This window comes from Macaca thibetana, chromosome 6, assembly GCF_024542745.1.
Source record: "Macaca thibetana thibetana isolate TM-01 chromosome 6, ASM2454274v1, whole genome shotgun sequence".
Taxonomy (NCBI): domain Eukaryota; kingdom Metazoa; phylum Chordata; class Mammalia; order Primates; family Cercopithecidae; genus Macaca; species Macaca thibetana.
This window is the reverse complement of record NC_065583.1, coordinates 50,161,650-50,185,595: the sequence shown is the minus strand read 5'-3', so window position 1 is coordinate 50,185,595 and position 23,946 is coordinate 50,161,650. Positions and strand designations below refer to the sequence as shown.

General features: G+C 37.6%; 1 protein-coding gene across 10 annotated transcripts in view; it reads right to left on the bottom strand.

Moving 5' to 3' along the window:
- RAPGEF6 (Rap guanine nucleotide exchange factor 6) overlaps positions 1–23,946 on the bottom strand; it is a 219,071-nt gene that overhangs the window by 77,496 nt on the left and 117,629 nt on the right. For all 10 annotated transcript variants that reach the window (XM_050792727.1, XM_050792725.1, XM_050792724.1 and 7 more), the window contains 5 exons: positions 12,298–12,475; positions 10,046–10,182; positions 7,285–7,443; positions 6,547–6,699; positions 307–471 (listed from right to left, as the gene is read on the bottom strand). In XM_050792727.1, the coding sequence (XP_050648684.1) occupies positions 307–471; positions 6,547–6,699; positions 7,285–7,443; positions 10,046–10,182; positions 12,298–12,475 (792 nt within the window). The remainder of the gene's footprint in view (positions 1–306; positions 472–6,546; positions 6,700–7,284; positions 7,444–10,045; positions 10,183–12,297; positions 12,476–23,946) is intronic.

Genomic DNA, 23,946 nt, shown 5'->3' with positions numbered 1-23,946 from the left:
TTTATTGATCTCCAGAAACAATCAAATATTTTGGTAAAATTCTAAAATACTCTCATGTAACTATTATGTTTCCCGAACTTATAGCTATACCAGAGCTTTATTTCACTTTTTGCCTTTTAAGGCTCTCATCCACTTTTAACATGCTATTCTGTCATAAAAGTAAGCAGAGAATGTCTTTCAGATTCACTAATTTTTTTAGGTGTGCTGAATCTCAATATCATAATAAACATGTAATCTATCAACTATAAAAATTTCATGAATAAAATTTCGGGTTAAAATCACTTTCATTCCCTTTATAAAACCAACCTTATCTCTTAAGCTGTCGATCTTAAACCATTCCAATAGTTTGATCCCAACATCCAAAGGACTTTCAAGAAATGTCCTATAAGTTAATAGAAAATCTTCTATATAAGTTGGATCCACGATAGAATGTTCTTCTATTAAATGCATTATGAGACGCTCAGGTGTTGCCTAAAAATCCAAGGATAGGAAGGATTAGAAAATAAATGACCCAACAACCAAAGAACTACTGTTGATTACTCCCCTTTGTAGCTACTTGATTAGACAAATCGTCAAAGTAGAGTTTCGCCCTTAAATCCTTAGCGCTGGGAGAATTGGAATCCAAACTTAATTGTAATCCACCAGCATCCAGAGGCTGAGAGACAGAAAAGGCAGAGAAATAGATAGCCAACAGCACTCACTCAGCTGAAGCTGTTTTCACTGGCATTTCATCACAGCAGGACCTCTGAACTTCACTAACTTAGCTCTGGTGTGGGCTGTTATTGCCACTTCTCCTACAACCAGGGCATGCACTTACTGTCTCAAGGCAACAAAAGAGGTGAAAGTTAAACTAAAGAAAGAAAGAAAGAAGAAGGAATGAAAGGGAAGAAAGAAAGAAAAAAAGAAAAAAGAAAGCTTTTCTCCAAATTTAATCCACCTCAAAAATCTTTTCTGACCAGGCTGTAGGAAGAACACACCAGTTCAAGAGAGCCTGTATTATTATTATTGGTACTTCCCAGAATAAATGTTTCCTTTTCTACAGTTCCTCTCATACAGTTTCCTCTCCATGCTAGGTCACCATATTGAGAGGAACCAGAAGTTCTGACAGTTTTGAAATTAATTCAGAGTTTTAAATGCTTATTTCCAACCTTATAAAAGAATATAAACAGGTCAGGAGCAGTGTGGCTGATGCCTGTAATCCTAGCACTTTGGGAGGCAGAGGCAGGTGGATAACCTGAGATCCAGAGTTCAAGACCAGCCTGGCCAACCTGGTGAAATCCCGTCTCTACTAAAAATACAAAAATTGGCTGGGTGTGGTAGCAGGCACCTGTAATCCCAGCTACTCAGGAGGGTGAGGCAGGAGAATTGCTTGAACCTGGGAGGTGGAGGTTGCAGCGAGCTGAGATCATGCCATTGCACTCCAGCTTGGGCCACAAGAGCGAGACTTTGTCTCAAAAAGAAAGAATATAAACCAACATTTCCATACTGCTCTTCTTTGAGCTTCTGAACCAATGTTTACTACCCTTTGTAGTTTTTTCAAAGGTTGGCACAAGAACAAATACAGAAACAAGATGTTAAGCCTGATATAAAAACCATTACCCATAACACCCAACCTTCAATTTGTTGCACTCATCCATTAGAATAACTGTATGGTAAACATACATTAATACTAACAATGTTCTTTATGTAAGAATTTATTAAAAATAAAAAGGTACCTTATTTATTAAAGGTACTTTATTTATTAAAAGGTAGTTTATTTTTATTTATTTATTTTTGAGACATTGTCTGGCTCTGTTGCCCAGGCTGGAGTGCAGCTGCGTGATCTCAGCTCACTGCAACCTCCGCCTTCTGGGTTCAAGCAATTCTCCTGCCTCAGCCTCCCGAGCAGCTGTGATGACAGGCGTGTACCACCACGCCTGGCTACTTTTTGTATTTTTAGTAGAGACAGGGTTTCACCATGTTGGTCACGCTGGTCTCGAACTCCTGACCTCGTGATCCACCCTCCATGGCCTCCCAAAGTGCTGGGATTACAGGCGTAAGCCACTGTGCCTGCCCCTATTTTATTTATTAAAAATAAGGTATGAAAATTGTTTCTCTAGAAGGAAGTCAGAAACAACCTCCTTAAGTGATAAGAAAATCATAGGTCATTCCTATTCTCCTATCCTCCAAAACATCCTAAGACTAAGAGTACCAAATTGTTTTATTATTCAGGCCAATCCTGGTTTAGGGTCACTTAATTCCATTTCCTAGAATACCTGAGTGAGAGATGGAAACTGATCAACATGTTAGAGAGGCCATTATTCTGAAGGCAAAATCACAGAGGCAGGGTCCCTATAGAGACTAGGTCACACATTCTAAATTTTATTTAAAGATGAGCCCTTATCTCTTTAGACTAAAATCTATCTTACCTCAAAATGCCCTTGATCCCAGCCATACAAATTTCCTGCTTTTTCTTAAATATATTATGCAGTTTTATATAGCACATGCATATTTCTCTGTCTGGGCCACCCTTCCACCCTATATCTGCTCCTTGCTATTTCTTCTAGCCTAATTTAGATCCCTCTTTTTATGTCTCTCTTGCTCTTCCATCTTGAGATTTATCAAGTTATGCTGAAACTATTGCCTGTCTTTCTCAAAAGACTGTGAGTTCACTGATGGCAGAATCTAACTATATATTAGTATCTCCCAGATCTCACACAGGGCCTGGCATAGAGTACCATAAAGTCGGTGTTGCTGAATAAATGAAGAAATGAACTGAATGAAGAAATGAATGAAATGAAAAGTAATAACTGCTTTCTGGGTGATTATGAGTAAACAGAAAGTCAAGGCCAAGTGCGATGGCTTACACCTGTAATGCCAGCACTTTGGGAGCCCACCTTGGCCTCCCAAAGTGCTGGGATTACATGTCTGAGGCACCATGCCTGGCCTTGACCTGAGGATCACTTGAGGTCTGGAGTTAGAGATCAGTCTGGCCAAAATGTCAAAACCCCACCTCTACTAAAAATACAAAAACAAACAAACAAACAAAAACAGCTGTGAGTGATGGCATGCGCCTGTGGTCACAGCTACCTGGGAGACTGAGGCACAAGAGTTGCCTGAACCTGAGAGGCAAAGGTTGCAGTGAGCCAAGATCGTGCCACTGCACGCCAGCCTGGGTGACAGAGCAAGACTTTGTCTCAAAAAACAACAACAACCAAAAAAAAACCAAAAAAAAAAAAAAAAAAAACCCAAATGATCAATCCTTCTATGAGCAAAACATGGTTATGATTTGCAATTAAATCTGAATGTGAAGATTGTGGTACAGTAAAAATAATACATTTTCAATATTTCTGTCACAAAAGCAACCCATCATCATGCAATCAGAATCTGGAAACATTTATTTTAAGGTGTATATAAACTCATGGCAAATTTATGTTCAAGTATTTTCAATGTTCTGAACTTTCATTTAAAAAAATCAACACAGTGTTCAAAATCTATTGTAAAATATATTAGAAGGTAGGATGCTGGGAGACAGGGTGCACAGAGGTAGCAAGCAGAAGAGATGGCTGGTGTTGTTATACTGGCATGGTAGAAACTGCTTACAATGAGCAAATAATACACAGGGTATAACAAGAGGCACTGCTGGAGAAGGTATTTACAAATATAGAAGGGAAAAGACTAGGAAAAACTGTGGTGCTGGTACTGGAACTGGAATTACAGGTAGTAGTGGAATTGTAACTCATGGTTGTTTAATATATATATAAAATTATAGATGTGTATGTGTTTATAACAAATACATACATATATTTCCTAGCTCTGATGAAAGACTCTAATAAAAGCAATGACACTTCAGTAGCAATGAATACAGTGAATACCCAGATCTTGGTTTATAAATACTACATTTGATTAGAAAGATCCAGGGTCTTCTTGAGACATGGCTAATTACAGAGCTGGTACAGTTAAGTTCACGATGAGCCTTATTATTTGCCAGATTATACAGACGTGCTCAAATGACGGGGATACATCAAAAAATACAGGAGTCAGTTTAAGAGTCCCACTACCTAAAATCTGGGACAATTTGAGGATTAGAATAATAATGATGGTAACATAAGTTTATACCAATACAAATAAATTAATGAAGAATAAGACAGTTCATTCCTACAATAAAATGAGTTAATGCACAAGAAATTATTTTTAAAATCACCATTTCAGACAAGAATAGTAATGGAAGTAAAAAGTGGTGAACAGAAGTTTGTACTCAGTGCATACTATACATAAGCTAAAAGTCTGAGGATAGTATTTTGATTCTGTCAGAACATCTCTCCACCAAATATTTATCAGTTACAAAGGGTAAAATGATGACTTCACACTGAAGAAACTGGGCAGACAGACACCAACTTGATCAGGTAATCATGGCTAACTTCACCACTGGTAGGACAACAGGTTGACATTGTGTGCCCTCTGAGTTTTATGAACTCCTGCCAGGAAAGCACGACTTGAATCTATCTGGTCATGAGGAAATACTGGAAAGATCCAGGTGGAGGGTAATACTACAGGATGTAAGATCTGTATTCTTTAAAACTGCCAAGGATATTAACAACAGTGAAGGACTGAGGAACTTGTATAGACTGAAGTGACATGACAACTAAATGCAACTGTGTTCTTGGACAACATTCTAGACCAGAAATAAGTTATTATTGGGATAGTTGGTGAAAATCTAAATAGGGTTTCTAGACTGAGTCCGTTTTTTGTTAGTTTGTTTGTTTGTTTTTGAGACATAGTCTCCCTCTGTCACCCAGGCTGGAGTACAATGGTGTGATCTCGGCTCACTCCAACCTCCGCCTCCTGGGTCCAAGCAATTCTCCTGCTTCAGCCTCCCAAGTAGCTGGGATTACAGGCAGCCACCACCACGCCTGGCTAATTTCTGTATTTTTAGTAGAAATGGGGTTTCACCATGTTGGCCAGGCTGGTCTTAAACTCTTGACCTCAAGTGATCCGTCTACCTTGGCCTCCCAAAGTGCTGGGATTACAGGCGTGAGCCACCATGCCCGGCCCTGAATGGTTTTATTTTAGCAATGTTTACTTCTTAACTTGAAGGATTCTATGGTGTTTATGTCAGAGAGTGTCCTTGTTTTTAGGAAATAAACAACAAGATATTTAGGAGTGATGAGCCATCACATTTGCAGACTGCTCTCAAATGGTTCAGAAAAAGACTGATAATGGAGCAAATGTGGTGAAAATATTAACAGTTGAGGAATCACTGACAGATCTCTCTACTGTTCTAGAAACTTTTCTGTAAGTTTGAAATTGTTTAGAAATAAATTACTAAAACACATGAGTCCTCACAAAAAGATAAAAATGAATTAAAATGAAAAAGTATATGTGTAAGCCTATGGCATTCCACCAATATGTTAATCATTTCTACATACAAAGCTTACACTCATCCGTTTAGGAAAAGAAAGATCTCTGCGGAATAGCCTGACTCTAAGGGAAGAAGAAGTATGACATCAGTTTTCAAATTATCTCTCTGACTTAACTCCCTCATATTACTAAGTAAACTGCTTCATCTGCAATTAATAGTGGCAGTAATTTTGCCAAGACTAGCTTGAAAAGAGAAAGTTATGTGTTTATTTCCCCTCTTTCAACTATAATTGTTCAGTTTATATCCAAGTCTTTAAAGAGACAAGGAGGAGAGAAGGTAAACATTAGGAGAGGGCAGAACTTATAGAAGAGAAAACAGTATGGGGGTTAATATTCAGACTCTACAATTGTGCTAAGGCTTTTGATTTACCTCATTTAGCCCTAATAAAGTCTTGAATTACTTCCATATTCAGATAAGAAAAGTGAGGTTCAGAGAAGTTAATGCATATTTCAGTGCCACAGAGATCCAGAAGCACTCTGCATCTTAACCTAGGATTACTTACACTTTTATGGCTGGTCCTTAAATTTTGTTTTGTTTCTAAATATTGTGGTCTTTGATGAAACTGACTCCCACTCGCAGTGGCATACAATATTAAGTTTGAAAAGGAAAACTCTGATCAGTATATTCTAAAATAATACCCTACCTACTCTGATATTAAATGGCAATAAGTCATCCTTCATCATTAAAATGTGTAAAAACCACCTTAGAGGTCGGGCATGGTGGCTCAAACCTGTGATCCCAGCACTTTGGGAGGCCGAGGTGGGAGGATCACAGGGTCAGGAGTTCAAGACCAGCCTGGCCAAGATGGTGAAACCCCATCTCTACTAAAAATACAAAAATTAGCCAGGCGTGGTGGTGCACGCCTGTAATCTCAGCTACTCAGGAGGCTGAGACAGAAGAATCGCTTGAACCTGGGAGGCGGAGGCTGTAGTGAGCTGAGATTGCACTACTGCACTCCAGCCTGGGTGACAGAGCAAGACACCATCTCAAAAAAAAAAAAAAAAAAATTTAGAAAAAAACAGAGTCAACATTTAAGTTAGATTCCAAAGTGTTAATGAATTATCTTGCACTACTTAAAAAATAGTTTAAAACAAGACGAAAGCTTTATTCTATCAGTGACTAGAATAATAAGTAAAAACACCCACCTTGATTACAATGTGTCCTTTCCTGGTTCCACTCCGGTCTAGTTCCCGATGCTCATGTACCATAACAATTTCTCCCTCTTCCTCAACTTTATGGGTATTTTTTTCCACATGGTTTAAAATTCTCCAATAATCTTGCTGGGCTATGCAGACAAACTGTCCAAGAACAACATGGGGACAATTAATGAACCTATAGTACATAAATATATCACTATGTACCAAAGCAGAGCACAAAGGTAAGAAATCTAGTGGCATTAGTTCTTTTTCACTTAATTCCTTTAATCTTTAACAAAAATCAAGGTGAAACAATTCACATACGAAGAGACTAAAGAAGTCTAATCTGTTTGAATTTCGCTCTTTAAAAGGAGAAGTGAACTACTTCTCTCAAAACTGACACTATGTAAAGAAAACATGAAGCAGGAGTAAGTTAGAAACAAACAACTCAGAAGTTCCTATTTCTTTCCTCTATTTTTTTTAAATAAAGGACTCTGAGCTGGCTAATATCAAATAGAAATGTAACAAACCAGCATTTATTTGGTGTATCTCTTTTGAAACTTTATAGCTTGTTAAATGCCACAAATATGTGAGGCAGATACAAAATCTAGTTTCCTTTATTAACTGTGAGCTATTGAAACTCCTAATTCTCAAATAAAGCTATTTTCTTTTGAGGAAGACAAAACAGGCTGAGCTACTTTAAATCAACAGACAAGCAAGAAGACTTGACCAAGGAGATAATCTTACCTGACAGTCATCTACTTTAGTCCTGACAATTCCATGCATGTACTGCTTATCCAGAGTGGGAGTAATTCCAAAACTATTTCCCATAAACAAATTTTCAACTTTTCCATCTGGATGACTGATTTCTACAGTGCCATTTAAAATAACATACCATGAGTCAAGCTATAGAGAAAAACAAAGGTTTTATGAATCTTTTTTAAAAAGGTAGTTATATATTAACTTTCAAAAAGAATCTAACAATATATATAACTTGAATAATTTAAAAAGGAAAAACGAGGATCTGGTTATATTACTAAATACTCTGTAACACCCTATGCTTTGAGTCTATGCAAACTACTAAAAGTTTATTTTTACTCTTTCTTCTTTTAGTCACCAAACAAGAACTGTCATAATTGACCAGATTCTCTGAGACAAAATAGCATAATGTTCAAGAGCACAAACTCTTGGGATATTAATCCATACCATGCCACTAACTAGCTGAATGACTTTGGGTAAATTATTTAACCTCTCTGGGCCTCAGTTTCTCTACTGCTACAATGGTCATAAGGAAATTATCTATCACAGAATTATTACGTTAAGTGAGTTAATACATACACTGTGCTTCGAATAGTGCCTGGCAAAAAGCAAACATTTAAGAAAAAAAACAGACAGCTATTTTTTTAACTAGCTGAATTAAAAGCCTGAATTTTAAGGCATATCTAACAAAAGATTCAAAATTTCTGCTAATGTTAAGAAAATAATGCCTTCATTTATATGGAAATATTTAATGCTCTAAGAAGTTATTTATTTATTTATTTATTTTAGAGATGGGATCTTGCTCTGTTGTCCAGGCTGGAGTGCAGTGGTATGATTATAGCTCACTGTAGCTTGGACTCAAGTGATCCTCCTGCCTCAGCCTTCTGAATAGCTGGGACTACAGGTGTCCACCACCATGCTTGGTCAATTTATTTTTTAATAGAGACAGGATCTTGCTATGTTCCCCAGGCTGGTCTTGAATTCCTGGTTATCCTTCCACCTAGGCCTCTTGAGGTGCTGGGACTACAGGCATGAGCCACTGCACCTGGCCCAAAGAAGATGTATTTTAAACTTCTACTATCTATTAGTGAAAGACCACTTATTCTCCTTTAATATCAAACCCTCTTATAAGCCTGAACCTTCAATCGTTTTAATGTGATTTAAGGGAAATCAAGATGGTTAGTTCTGAAGGGTAATCAATGGCAATAAGGTTTTTTTTTCAAAATTATACCTTTATTATTTTAAAAATAAGATATACTCACTACACAACTTGTGGATTAAGCTACTGGAGGACAGGGAGTGTATCTGGCTTTTTCACCACTATATTCCCATATCTAGAACAGTACCTGGCACAAAGTAGGCATATGACAAATTTTTCTTATACAAGTGTGGAAAATTTAGAGAATGCAAAAACTTGTAGAAAATAAAAGTTACTTAAAATCCCACCATATACAGTTGTTTAAAGTTTATTTCTCTCTTACATATATATTTTATATTACTGAAATATTTACAATATTCTGCTTAAAAAATAAATACTATATTCATTTGTTCATTAAACTTTTCAGGGGAGTCCATCCTCTATAATTGACGTTTTCTAGGATATGGGGAGAAAATATGTAAACAGAGCCTAAAGACAGGGATCCTCAAAGATATTCTATCAAATAATTTTAAAAATAATTTGAATACCTATATATTATAACCTACAGCTATATAATAATTAATTTAATCATTGCTTATCACTGGATATTTTGGTTATGTCCAATTTTTACTTTTATATATATATATAAAAAATACATGTAATATTATATATATATAAAATACATGTAATATTATATATAATATATAATACATGTAATATAAATATATATTATAGTATAAATATTCTGTAATTATATATAACTTACTTATAGACTATATAAGTATATTATAAATGTACTGCAATGAACGCCTTTTGAAATAACTCTTTGAGTTCTACATATGTCCTCAGATTAGACACTCAGAAGTGGAATAACAGGTTAGCAGCTGTGAATACTTGGAGGATCATGCTAAGAATTTTAAAATAATTTTCTGGAAATGCTGTACCAATTTACATTCCCACTAGAAGACAATGTTCATTTACCCATATCTCACCATTAATCAAATGAGTACATTTGATAAGAAAAATAATGAAGCACTTTCTGATGGTAATAATACCTTCCAATTCCTTTGCATCCTTCCTTCACCCATTCACAAGCTGTCACCTGAGCATTTTTGAACGTAGAATTGTCACCTAAATGCTTCAACTGTCAGCAATTCCCTAGGATGCATTGGTACCAACACACTTTCCTCATTCTTTTTCTTTTAAATGTGTAATAGAGACAAGGAATAAGAAAAATTCTTGATACACATTTTAAACAATAATAATGATATAATTACACAAATATAAAAATATTTAAGAATATTTTAAATCTATTTAATCTATTTAAATTACAATGTATTTGAGAAGTAAAAACATCTGGTTCATTGAATATTATTTATGGAGCACTGACTTTGTGCAAAGTCTACTGTAAGTAAATTTAAAATTAGGGCAAAGCAAAAACAAAAACTTACCTCTTCGGAAATTATAACTACCTCAAACTTGGCATTCATTTAAAACATTTGTATAAATTTCAACAATCAAGACTTAAAAATCAAGACAAGTTTATGGAAATTAAATTATTTTAAAAGTTAGTATCCATAATAAATGTATATAATTTATTTATTGACATACCTCTTGCCCATCTTCAAGAATAATAGCTCCAGCCTGCTCTACCACTTCAAAAATCATCACTGAACAGAGTTCTCTCCTTACAGACATGGTCATGTTTGCAAAAGCAGGGAGCTGGTGCATAAACTCCAGCAGTTGTTCTATAAGAAAATGGAAATTCTGGTATAAAGACCATCGAGGACTATACCTTAAAAATACAATGAAATCTAGAATTCAATTCCCAATTTCACAATCAACTTATAAATTTATGTTGCTAAAGTAGAGAAATTAAGGTACTATTTGACTGTTGATTTTTAAAATCAATTATTTGATTTATACATATATTCAGACTCATGTATAAACCTGGGCATATAGAAAGATAACAGAATTCACAACCTCCAGAGAGAACAAGGACTACACAGGTTCAGATGAAAGTGGAGAGTGTATCTAATATTCCTAGCCATTCCATGGGTTTAGTTATGGCCTTTGATCTAACAGGTTAGTGAAAAAGTCTTTTGTCTAGTTCTTGTTAAACAAAAGTATTTTAAAATGCCATTAACAAATACCAAAAAGTTATCAAAACAGGGATAATAAATGTGAATTCTAGCTCAAGATTTGTCTAACTAGGTAACTCTCTTTAACCAACAAATGTTTATGAGTGCCTCAGGCCACTCCCTGGTATGGATATATGTGTAAGGAAGATATAAATATAAGGAAGAAACACATATAAGCAGACAGCAAAGAGATTAACTATAAGGTGCTACATACCCATAGAAAACAGGAATTAACTACATTTTGATTTTTTAGAAGTTTTATCAAAATAGTATAGTATACAAATCTTTATCAGTAAAATTGCACTTTCAATTTCTGTCCAGATAATGTTCATAACATGAGACCACACTGCAGGTTATTTAACTGCATTAGATCTTTAGAATGGCAAGGAATGTTCAAATACATTGATCTTCACTCACATAAATGATTTTTAATAGTAGCAGCATCTTCTAATTGGAATGGTAGCTATTATAACAATGCAATCTAAGAAAAAAATCTTAATTAAATCCTAACAATATATATTTGACACTAAGTGATCTTTGCTTCTTAAAGATAACATTAATAATCTTTAGTTATTATTCAACTTCCCAACTAAAGTAGGGCAACTAGTTTTATAAAAAATTACATACAAAAATTTATAATGTTTTAACAGTACACATGGCCAGACACACTGGCTCACGCCTGTAATCCCAGCACTTTGGGAGACTGAGGCGGGCAGATCACAAGGTCAGGAGATCGAGACTATTCTGGCTAACACGGTGAAACCCCACTGCTACTAAAAATACAAAAAATTAGCCAGGTGTGGTGGTGGGCGCCTGTAGTCTCAGCTACTAGGGAGGCCGAGGCAGGAGAATGGCATGAACCTAGGAGACGGAGCTTGCAGTAAGCTGAGATTGCACCACTGCACCCCAGCCTGGGCAACAGAGTAAATACTCTGTCTCAAAAAAAAAAAAAAAAAAAAAAAAAAAAAAAAGTACACACATAACATTAAGCTAGGGGAATAAAAATATAAATTTTTAAAAAATCTGCAAGTTTTTCAAAAAGCAAATTCACTGACAGCGAACACTATACTATGCTTGTGCTTTAAATGTCTTATAGACATGAGGGGAAAAATCAGTTTAATGCAATCAAAGCTTTTATTTTATATTGTGGCAGCCAACCTCAAAGATGGCTCCCAGTGATCCCTGCCTCCTGATAGTCATGTCCTTGTACGGACCCATTCTATACTGTATCAGAGTTACCTGGTGTAACAAACAGAATTTAGCAGAAGTGATGATGCATTACTCTTGAATACAGATAATAAAAAACACTATGGCATTTGCCTTATTCTCCCACGGATTACTTACTTAGGGGGAAGCCTAAGTTCCCCCTAAGTATGTTGTAAGGACAATTAAGCAGCCTATGAGAGGCCCACATGAAGAGGAACTGAAGGTCATGCACCAAAGGCCATTTGAATAGCTATCTTGGACACAGATTCTACAGCTCAGACCAGGGAAGACCTGGATGGCTGCAGTCCTCTGTCAATTCTGACTACAACCTCATGAGAGATACCAAGCCAGAACCATCCAGGTAAGGTGCTCCTAAATTTCTGACTCACAAAAATTCTAAGATAATGGCTTAACACAACATACATTTATTAAGTTTTAGAATAATTTGTTATGCACCAATAGGTGACCATATAAATTAAGCTACAAATTCTTACTGTGAACACATGTATTTCTTACCAATGTCATCATCAGTTTTGTCTGCAGGCTCTTTTTCAAGACATTCTCGAACAAGATCTCGCCCCTGCAATGGATCTGTTCGATCAATCTCTTCATCTTCCTCTTCGTCATCCTCAGAATCAACAGGTCCTTCTGGAAGACGTGTCAAATCTACATCTCCTACCTCACTCTCCGTAGCCTATCAAAAGAAATCTTGATCACTTACCATTTCATGTTAAAAATACTGTAAGTCACAGTCTGAATTAATCAAAACTACCAATCCCTACAAAATATAAGATTTGGGCAACACTGTATGCTGCATCAAGGATACAATAAAATGATACTTATTTATAAAAGGTTTCTTTCTGCCCCAAATTTACAGGCTCATCTTTCCACAATGTGACAACTAGGTGATAAATCAACGTCAGTAAATGTAAAATGGTCAGGAGACTCAAACATGACTAAATGTATTAATATCTGTTTTCCACCAAACACTTGCATTTCTTAAAAGTACAAAGTTTACTAAAACATGAAGTACAGGAAAGAAAAAGTTTACTAACAATCACCTTATGAGTACCTATTAGTCTATGCTGGGTGTTGTGAAGAAGATAATGTTCTTTCGTCACAGAGGCTTAGGCTTAGTAGGGTAGGTAATCAGATAAATTAGAACAGAAGTTTAAAGTAAGGTAAAGAATAGTACTAAAATGTACTAAAATAGACCCATCGTAAAAGACTGAACAAATACTTTTCATTTCCCAATACTTCACTGTTGGATCTAAAAGTGTGCAAAGAGCTGTGATTTTTGAATCACTCTATAAAATGACCTTATACTTACAACTACAATTTGGAAACATATTAGTCTCACATATTTTAAAGAAACTATAAAATGTTTAAAAACCATAAATTAAAAAGTCATAGAAAATAATGAAAATGTCTTTTAGAAGATAAAATGGTACTAAGTAGATTCTTAAAAAATATTTCTAAATATTATACTCACTTGATTGATCTTGTTAATGAAAAAGCATGGATATTAAAGGCATTATAGAAAAAGTAAGTGAACACACAAGAATTCCATAATAAGTAGAAAGCACTCAAATGAGTATTAGTGAAGACTACAGAATCTTAATTCATTAAGTATCTCCTGTTTTGAACATTTACCCTTTTCTCTGCCAAGAGATCTTTTTTTTTTTCTGTTTTTTGAGACAGGTTCTCGCACTATCACCTGGACTGGAGTGTAGTGGTATGCACTGCAGATCTCAGCTCACTGCATCCTTGTCCTCCTGGACTCAAGAAATCCTCTCTCCTGAGCGCCCTGAATAGCTGGGAACACAGGTATGCGCCACCATAGCCAGCTAATTTTTGAAATTTTGGTAGAGACTTGGGGGGAGGTTGCCCTATGCTGCCCAGGCTGGTTTTGAACCTTGGGCTCATGTGATCCACCCACCTTGGCCTCTCAAAATGCTGGGATTACAGGGTGAGCCACCATGCCCAGCTGATCTTCCTTCTTTTGAGGACTACTTTTCCTCTGCATCTTAAACCCAGGGATTCCAGTGGGAAACAGTGCCCTGTTCCCTAGCTATGTAAACTAAGGTAGAAAGAGCTTTTCTCTAGATTTCTGTACACAATTAGATCTGAAAGCAGAGCATCCTTTCTTATCTGGTTGCTAAATTGGAAGAATCTGAAAGTAGGCAGCCTATAGCCACATAGAAATTCCTTTCTATGGCAGGAGAAAATGAAACCAATAGGCCGGGAAATGGGAAGGAGAATGGGGAGGAGGACACTGAACAAGAGAGTCAAACAAAGACTCGGAGCAACAAAGCAACAGAAACAGAGCATGCAGGACAGAGAAAGAAAGAGCACAGTATGTGTAGCAAAGAGCATTTGTGACAGAAAGTGTCACAAAGAAAGCAAGCAAGGAAAAATAAGCAAGCCATACAGAGCTAAAAGACCAGAAACAGGCAGATGGGGCAGACATACCTGCAAGCATGCAGGTACCCTGAGGCTAGAGTTGCCTCTGCTTTCTCTAGGGGGTCAATAAACTAACCTTTTGGCTTTACATTTTTTCTTTCTTTCTTTCTTTCTTTTTTTTTTTTTTTTTTAAAGACAGGGTTTCACTCTGTCATCCAAGCTTGTGCAGTGGTATGATCACAGCTCACTGTAGCCTCAGCCTCCCTAGTAGCTAGGACCACAAGCACTGGCCTTTTGGCTTTTGTTAACTCAAGTTAAGGCTCTGATAACTACAATTGGAAGAGTCTGGATGTGTTTCCTAAAACCATGTCTTATACTTCCTTTGGATTTCTGCACAGCTTTAAGTAATAGTCATTTAACAATCCAGACTAAATACTCAAATTGTGATCTTTAGACAAGCTAGTTCTTAAGGGTCTGCGACTGTCTGAATGTTTGTATCTCCTCAAAATTCTTTTTTTTTTTTTTTCTTATGTTGAAATCATAACCCCTAAAGTGATGGAATTATGAAGTGTAGCCTTTGGGAAGTGATTAGGTCATGAGAACACTCATGAATGGGATTAGCATAAAAGAAGCCTGAGGGAGCTCATTCTCCCCTTCTACCCTGTGAAGCTACGATTAGAAGGTACCTCTAACAATCAGAAAGAGGTCTTTTACCAGACACCAAACCTGCTGCTGGTGCCTTGATCTTTAAACTTTCCAGCCACAAGAACAGTGAGAAATAAATTTCTGTTGTTTATAAGCTACCCCTAAGTCTACAGTATTTTGTTATAGCAGCCTGAATAGACTAAGACAGGATCATACAGGGGCAATTTTATCTGATGACTGACTAGTATGCTGAGTTGTTTTCTGGCTATGAAATTATAGGATTTAAATGGAGTATATTTCTGAATAATACATAGAACCACGAACTTGTTTGCAGGTTATAATGCTTTTTTAAAGACAAGTACTTTTAAATTTAAATATGTGTACATGCTAAAAAGACTTTTGAAAAATCTTATTTATATACACTGATTTAATCTAAGAAACAACTGGGGAAAAAACCTAAAGCAGTATTTTCTACACAATTTAATTTCTCAATATGCAGGAGAGCTCCTGGTACATCCCTTTCCTAGTTTATCAATTTTTAAGTGTAATCTGCATTAAAAATTCAGGTTTTTAAATCACTGTCTTCATCTTAATCTAAGATTTTCATCCCCTGACCCAGATTATTTCAACCTAGTTTCATTCCCATATTTTAGATTATGTTGCATAAAAAGATAGATAGCTCACAACATAAAAAGGCAAGATGGAATTTAGTTATATGGGCAGTAGGGAAGGATAATCATCATCTTCATGAGAAGCAAAGACAACTAAGACGACAGCTCTTTAGGAAGAATGGAAGTCATGGGTTGGGACTTAGAGGTTACTAAAAGAACTTTTTAAGGAACCTTTTCACACCAACTGCAAAGGAAAGAATATAATCTACCCTTACAATTGCCTTTCTAGGCCAGGCACAATGGCTCCTGCCTGTAATCTCAACACTTTGGGAGGCTGAGGCATGCAGATCACTTGAGCCTAGAAGTGTGAGGCCAGCCTGGGCAACATGGAGAAACCCTGTCTCTACAAAAAATATAAAAATTAGTCAGGTGTGGTGGCACATGCCTGCAGTCCCAGCTACTCAGGAGACTGAGGTGGGAGGACTGCTTGCGCCTCGGAGGCAAAGGCTGCAGCCAGCCGAGATCTTGCCACTGCACTCCAGTCTGGGTGACAGTGTGAGAACCTGTCTCAAACACCAAAACCAAAACCCCCAAAAACCCACAACTACCTTTCTTATACCTCTACTTTTTACATAGTAGTATAAAAAGAAAAAGAATAAAATTAGTTAAGAAAATACACTAAACTGGGGCGGAGCAAGATGGCCGAATAGGAACAGCTCCAGTCTCCAACTCCCAGCGCGAGCGACACAGAAGACCGGTGATTTCTGCATTTTCAACTGAGGTACTGGGTTCATCTCACTGGGGAGTGCCGGACGATCCGTGCTGGTCAGCTGCTGCAGCCCGACCAGCGAGAGCTGAAGCAGGGCGAGGCATCCCCTCACCTGGGAAGCGCAAGGGGGAAGGGAATCCCTTTTCCTAGCCAGGGGAACTGAGACACACAACACCTGGAAAATCGGGTAACTCCCACCCCAATACTGCGCTTTAAGCAAACAGGCACACCAGGAGATCATATCCCACACCTGGCCTGGAGGGTCCCATGCCCACGGAGCCTCCCTCATTGCTAGCACAGCAGTCTGCGATCTACCCGCAAGGCAGCAGCGAGGCTGGGGGAGGGGCGCCCGCCATTGCTGAGGCTTAAGTAGGTAAACAAAGCTGCTGGGAAGCTCGAACTGGGTGGAGCTCACAGCAGCTCAAGGAAACCTGCCTGTCTCTGTAGACTACACCTCTGGGGACAGGGCACAGTAAACAATAACACACACAGCAGAAGCCTCTGCAGATGCAAACGACTCTGTCTGACAGCTTTGAAGAGAGCAGTGGATCTCCCAACACGGAGGTTGAGATCTGAGAAGGGACAGACTCCCTGCTCAAGTGGGTCCCTGACCCCTGAGTAGCCTAACTGGGAGACATCCCCCACTAGGGGCAGTCTGACACCCCACACCTCACAGGGTGGAGTACACCCCTGAGAGGAAGCTTCCAAAGCAAGAATCAGACAGGTACACTCGCTGTTCAGAAATATTCTATCTTCTGCAGCCTCTGCTGCTGATACCCAGGCAAACAGGGTCTGGAGTGGACCTCAAGCAATCTCCAACAGACCTACAGCTGAGGGTCCTGACTGTTAGAAGGAAAACTATCGAACAGGAAGGACACCTACACCAAAACCCCATCAGTACATCACCATCATCAAAGACCAGAGGCAGATAAAACCACAAAGATGGGGAAAAGGCAGGGCAGAAAAGCTGGAAATTCAAAAAATAAGAGTGCATCTCCCCCGGCAAAGGAGCGCAGCTCATTGCCAGCAACGGATCAAAGCTGGACGGAGAATGACTTTGATGAGATGAGAGAAGAAGGCTTCAGTCCATCAAATTTCTCAGAGCTAAAGGAGGAATTACGTACCCAGTGTAAAGAAACTAAAAATCTTGAAAAAAAAGTGGAAGAATTGATGGCTAGAGTAATTAATGCAGAGAAGGTCCTAAACGAAATGAAAGAGATGAAAACCATGACACGAGAAATACGTGACAAATGCACAAGTTTCAGTAACCGACTCGATCAACTGGAAGAAAGAGTATCAGCGATTGAGGATCAAATGAATGAAATGAAGCGAGAAGAGAAACCAAAAGAAAAAAGAAGAAAAAGAAATGAACAAAGCCTGCAAGAAGTATGGGATTATGTAAAAAGACCAAATCTACGTCTGATTGGGGTGCCTGAAAGTGAGGGGGAAAATGGAACCAAGTTGGAAAACACTCTTCAGGATATCATCCAGGAGAACTTCCCCAACCTAGTAGGGCAGGCCAACATTCAAATCCAGGAAATACAGAGAACGCCACAAAGATACTCCTCGAGAAGAGCAACTCCAAGACATATAATTGCCAGATTCACCAAAGTTGAAATGAAGGAAAAAATCTTAAGGGCAGCTGGAGAGAAAGGTCGGGTTACCCACAAAGGGAAGCCCATCAGACTAACAGCAGATCTCTCGGCAGAATCTCTACGAGCCAGAAGAGAGTGGGGGCCAATATTCAACATTCTTAAAGAAAAGAATTTTAAACCCAGAATTTCATATCCAGCCAAACTAAGTTTCATAAGTGAAGGAGAAATAAAATCCTTTACAGATAAGCAAATGCTTAGAGATTTTGTCACCACTAGGCCTGCCTTACAAGAGACCCTGAAGGAAGCACTAAACATGGAAAGGAACAACCGGTACCAGCCATTGCAAAAACATGCCAAAATGTAAAGACCATCGAGGCTAGGAAGAAACTGCATCAACTAACGAGCAAAATAACCAGTTAATATCATAATGGCAGAATCAAGTTCACACATAACAATATTAACCTTAAATGTAAATGGACTAAATGCTCCAATTAAAAGACACAGACTGGCAAACTGGATAAAGAGTCAAGACCCATCAGTCTGCTGTATTCAGGAGACCCATCTCACACGCAGAGACATACATAGGCTCAAAATAAAGGGATGGAGGACGATTTACCAAGCAAATGGAGAACAAAAAAAAGCGGGGGTTGCAATACTAGTCTCTGATAAAACAGACTTTAAACCATCAAAGATCAAAAGAGACAAAGAAGGCCATTACATAATGGTAAAGGGATCAATTCAACAGGAAGAGCTAACTATCCTAAATATATATGCACCCAATACAGGAGCACCCAGATTCATCAAGCAAGTCCTTAGAGACTTACAAAGAGACTTAGACTCCCATACAATAATAATGGGAGACTTCAACACTCCACTGTCAACATTAGACAGATCAACGAGACAGAAAGTTAACAAGGATATCCAGGAATTGAACTCATCTCTGCAGCAAGCAGACCTAATAGACATCTATAGAACTCTCCACCCCAAATCAACAGAATATACATTCTACTCAGCACCACATCGTACTTACTCCAAAATTGACCACGTAATTGGAAGTAAATCACTCCTCAGCAAATGTACAAGAACAGAAATTATAACAAACTGTCTCTCAGACCACACAGTGCAATCAAACTAGAACTCAGGACTAAGAAACTCAATCAAAACCGCTCAACTACATGGAAACTGAACAACCTGCTCCTGAATGACTACTGGGTACATAACGAAATGAAGGCAGAATAAAGATGTTCTTTGAAACCAATGAGAACAAAGATACAACATACCAGAATCTCTGGGACACATTTAAAGCAGTGTGTAGAGGGAAATTTATAGCACTAAATGCCCACAAGAGAAAGCAGGAAAGATCTAAAATTGACACTCTAACATCGCAATTAAAAGAACTAGAGAAGCAAGAGCAAACACATTCGAAAGCTAGCAGAAGGCAAGAAATAACTAAGATCAGAGCAGAACTGAAGGAGACAGAGACACAAAAAACCCTCCAAAAAATCAATGAATCCAGGAGTTGGTTTTTTGAAAAGATCAACAAAATTGACAGACTGCTAGCAAGACTACTAAAGAAGAAAAGAGAGAAGAATCAAATCGATGCAATTAAAAATGATAAAGAGGATATCACCACTGACCCCACAGAAATACAAACTACCATCAGAGAATACTATAAACACCTCTACGCAAATAAACTGGAAAATCTAGAAGAAATGGATAATTTCCTGGACACTTACACTCTTCCAAGACTAAACCAGGAAGAAGTTGAATCCCTGAATAGACCAATAGCAGGCTCTGAAATTGAGGCAATAATTAATAGCCTACCAACCAAAAAAAGTCCAGGACCAGATGGATTCACAGCTGAATTCTACCAGAGGTACAAGGAGGAGTTGGTACCATTCCTTCTGAAACTATTCCAATCAATAGAAAAAGAGGGAATCCTCCCTAACTCATTTTATGAGGCCAACATCATCCTGATACCAAAGCCTGGCAGAGACACAACTAAAAAAGAGAATTTTAGACCAATATCCCTGATGAACATCGATGCAAAAATCCTCAATAAAATACTGGCAAACCGGATTCAGCAACACATCAAAAAGCTTATCCACCATAATCAAGTGGGCTTCATCCCTGGGATGCAAGGCTGGTTCAACATTCGCAAATCAATAAACATAATCCAGCATATAAACAGAACCAAAGACAAGAACCACATGATTATCTCAATAGATGCAGAAAAGGCTTTTGACAAAATTCAACAGCCCTTCATGCTAAAAACGCTCAATAAATTCGGTATTGATGGAACGTACCTGAAAATAATAAGAGCTATTTATGACAAACCCACAGCCAATATCATACTGAATGGGCAAAAACTGGAAAAATTCCCTTTGAAAACTGGCACAAGGCAGGGATGCTCTCTCTCACCACTCCTATTCAACATAGTGTTGGAAGTTCTGGCTAGGGCAATTAGGCAAGAGAAAGAAATCAAGGGTATTCAGTTAGGAAAAGAAGAAGTCAAATTGTCCCTCTTTGCAGATGACATGATTGTATATTTAGAAAACCCCATTGTCTCAGCCCAAAATCTCCTTAAGCTGATAAGCAACTTCAGCAAAGTCTCAGGATACAAAATTAATGTGCAAAAATCACAAGCATTCATATACACCAGTAACAGACAAACAGAGAGCCAAATCAGGAATGAACTTCCATTCACAATTGCTTCAAAGAGAATAAAATACCTAGGAATCCAACTTACAAGGGATGTAAAGGACCTCTTCAAGGAGAACTACAAACCACTGCTCAGTGAAATAAAAGAGGACACAAACAAATGGAAGAACATACCATGCTCATGGATAGGAAGAATCAATATCGTGAAAATGGCCATACTGCCCAAGGTAATTTATAGATTCAATGCCATCCCCATCAAGCTACCAATGAGTTTCTTCACAGAATTGGAAAAAAACTGCTTTAAAGTTCATATGGAACCAAAAAAGAGCCCGCATCTCCAAGACAATCCTAAGTCAAAAGAACAAAGCTGGAGGCATCACGCTACCTGACTTCAAACTATACTACAAGGCTACAGTAACCAAAACAGCATGGTACTGGTACCAAAACAGAGATATAGACCAATGGAACAGGACAGAGTCCTCAGAAATAATACCACACATCTACAGCCATCTGATCTTTGACAAATCTGAGAGAAACAAGAAATGGGGAAAGGATTCCCTATTTAATAAATGGTGCTGGGAAAATTGGCTAGCCATAAGTAGAAAGCTGAAACTGGATCCTTTCCTTACTCCTTATACGAAAATTAATTCAAGATGGATTAGAGACTTAAATGTTAGACCTAATACCATAAAAATCCTAGAGGAAAACCTAGGTAGTACCATTCAGGACATAGGCATGGGCAAAGACTTCATGTCTAAAACACAAAAAGCAACAGCAGCAAAAGCCAAAATTGACAAATGGGATCTCATTAAACTAAAGAGCTTCTGCACAGCAAAAGAAACTACCATCAGAGTGAACAGGCAACCTACAGAATGGGAGAAAATTTTTGCAATCTACTCATCTGACAAAGGGCTAATATCCAGAACCTACAAAGAACTCAAACAAATTTACAAGAAAAAAACAAACAACCCCATCAAAAAGTGGGCAAAGGATATGAACAGACATTTCTCAAAAGAAGACATTCATACAGCCAACAGACACATGAAAAAATGCTCATCATCACTGGCCATCAGAGAAATGCAAATCAAAACCACAATGAGATACCATCTCACACCAGTTAGAATGGCGATCATTAAAAAGTCAGGAAACAACAGGTGCTGGAGAGGATGTGGAGAAATAGGAACGCTTTTACACTGTTGGTGGGATTGTAAACTAGTTCAACCATTATGGAAAACAGTATGGCGATTCCTCAAGGATCTAGAACTAGATGTACCATATGACCCAGCCATCCCATTACTGGGTATATACCCAAAGGATTATAAATTATGCTGCTATAAAGACACATGCACACGTATGTTTATTGCAGCACTATTCACAATAGCGAAGACTTGGAATCAACCCAAATGTCCATCAGTGACAGACTGGATTAAGAAAATGTGGCACATATACACCATGGAATACTATGCAGCCATCAAAAAGGATGAGTTTGTGTCCTTTGTAGGGACATGGATGCAGCTGGAAACCATCATTCTTAGCAAACTATCACAAGAACAGAAAACCAAACACCGCATGTTCTCACTCATAGGTGGGAACTGAACAATGAGATCACTTGGACTCAGGAAGGGGAACATCACACACCGGGGCCTATCATGGGGAGGGGGGAGGGGGGAGGGATTGCATTGGGAGCTATACCTGATGTAAATGACGAGTTGATGGGTGCAGCACACCAACATGGCACAAGTATACATATGTAACAAAGCTGCACGTTATGCACATGTACCCTACAACTTAAAGTATAATAATAATAAATAAATTTAAAAAAAAAAAAAGAAAAAAAAAAGAAAATACACTAAACTATTAAAATATTAAGAGTATACGAGAGTATAAGGTGATAAAATAGAAATTAAGAATAAAAAAATAAGACTGGTCAAAAACATGCTAGGAAATTTAAAAGGATTTTTTTAAAACTTACATTAAAAAAAAATGTAGAGACTAATTCCTTGATTAAACAAAGGAAAACCAGGTCCTTAAGAGAAAGGTAGATATGATTACGACCACAGGACAAGAAGTCACTGCATGATACTTCTGAAGATGCCGTTCCTGGGCAGAAAGTTTAATGCTATAAGTTCCTGGGCAGAAAGTTTAATGCTATAATAATTAGATAAGAATTTTTTTCAACGTAATATCCACAATGTTCAGCATACAATAAAAACTTACTACATAAGTGAAGTGGGGAAATGTGACCTATAAACAGGAAACAAATCACTACAAAGAGACTCGATAATGAAAGTAAGAGACAAGAACTTTCAACATTTATTATAAATAAGTTCAAGAATTTAGAAGAAAAACAATTAGAGGAAAAATGGATAATCTCAGTAAGGAGATATAAACTGTAAGAAGAATAAATTTGAAGAAAGGGCAACAAAAGCTACCCAATCTGAAGTAGAGATGAGAAAAAAGTCCAAAAAAAATATTAACAAAGCCTTAGAGACTCATATCGTAATATCAAGAGTGGAAATATGTGGGTCAAAAGACACTCCGTATTCATGAAGGTAGGGTACATAGAAGACTGAGCCCAGGCCTTTCAGTTAATTTATCCTGGCACCTGGGATATATCAGACCCCTAATTATGATAAATGAGTTAAGTCCAGGAAAAACATATATACTAGTGATAGGATTAAGACAGTATGAAACTTTTTTCTTTTCCTGACATATCAATGTGTCTCTGTATGTATAAATATAATTTGGTGAGGCAGACAGTCTGAGGTGATTTTCTGATGACTCGGCCTTCCCCAAATAAACCACCAGAGGATATCCTTTTCCTGTTTCCATCTAGATAAACATGAAGCTACAATGAAGAGAACTATAGGCTGGAAGAAAGAGTTATACAAACTCACAAAAACCACACTTTCAAATTTAGGGCAAGTGTTAAGCCAGAACCTTAGACTTTCAGTGCCTCTCTTTTCTGTATTTGTATCTTTAGTATTTCATCTAACCTTTTCACAGACCATTTAGTCCTTAGGTCTTCCTGGTCAGGGTTAGAACTCTATGAAGTTAATCTTTCAGTCCAGGCTGACCCATTTCATAACCTCTACAACAGGGCAGGCAGGCAAAGTCAAGTCTCTTTTGTCCTGGATAATAAAGTTTTAGTTAGCAGAGATCTGCATTTTCCGTGGAGCCAATATTGGTTTCTACTTTCAAATATAATTCAATGCAAAAAAAAAATTTCTAGATTACTTCCTAAATGCCAACACTGTGCCTGACTCAGCATGGGATACAAATGTAAGACATCAGCTCTGCACTCCATGAATTTACTCTGGTGATGAAAAATGTCAAGTTTACAAGTAACTACCCAAAAAAGCAGAGAGAAAAAGTGACATGTCTGAGAGAAAAACTGCTGAGGGATTCCAAGGAAGGAGACATCTCTTCTTGTTGGAAAGACATAGGAGATAACATGAAAATGTCATCTACATGAAGCTAC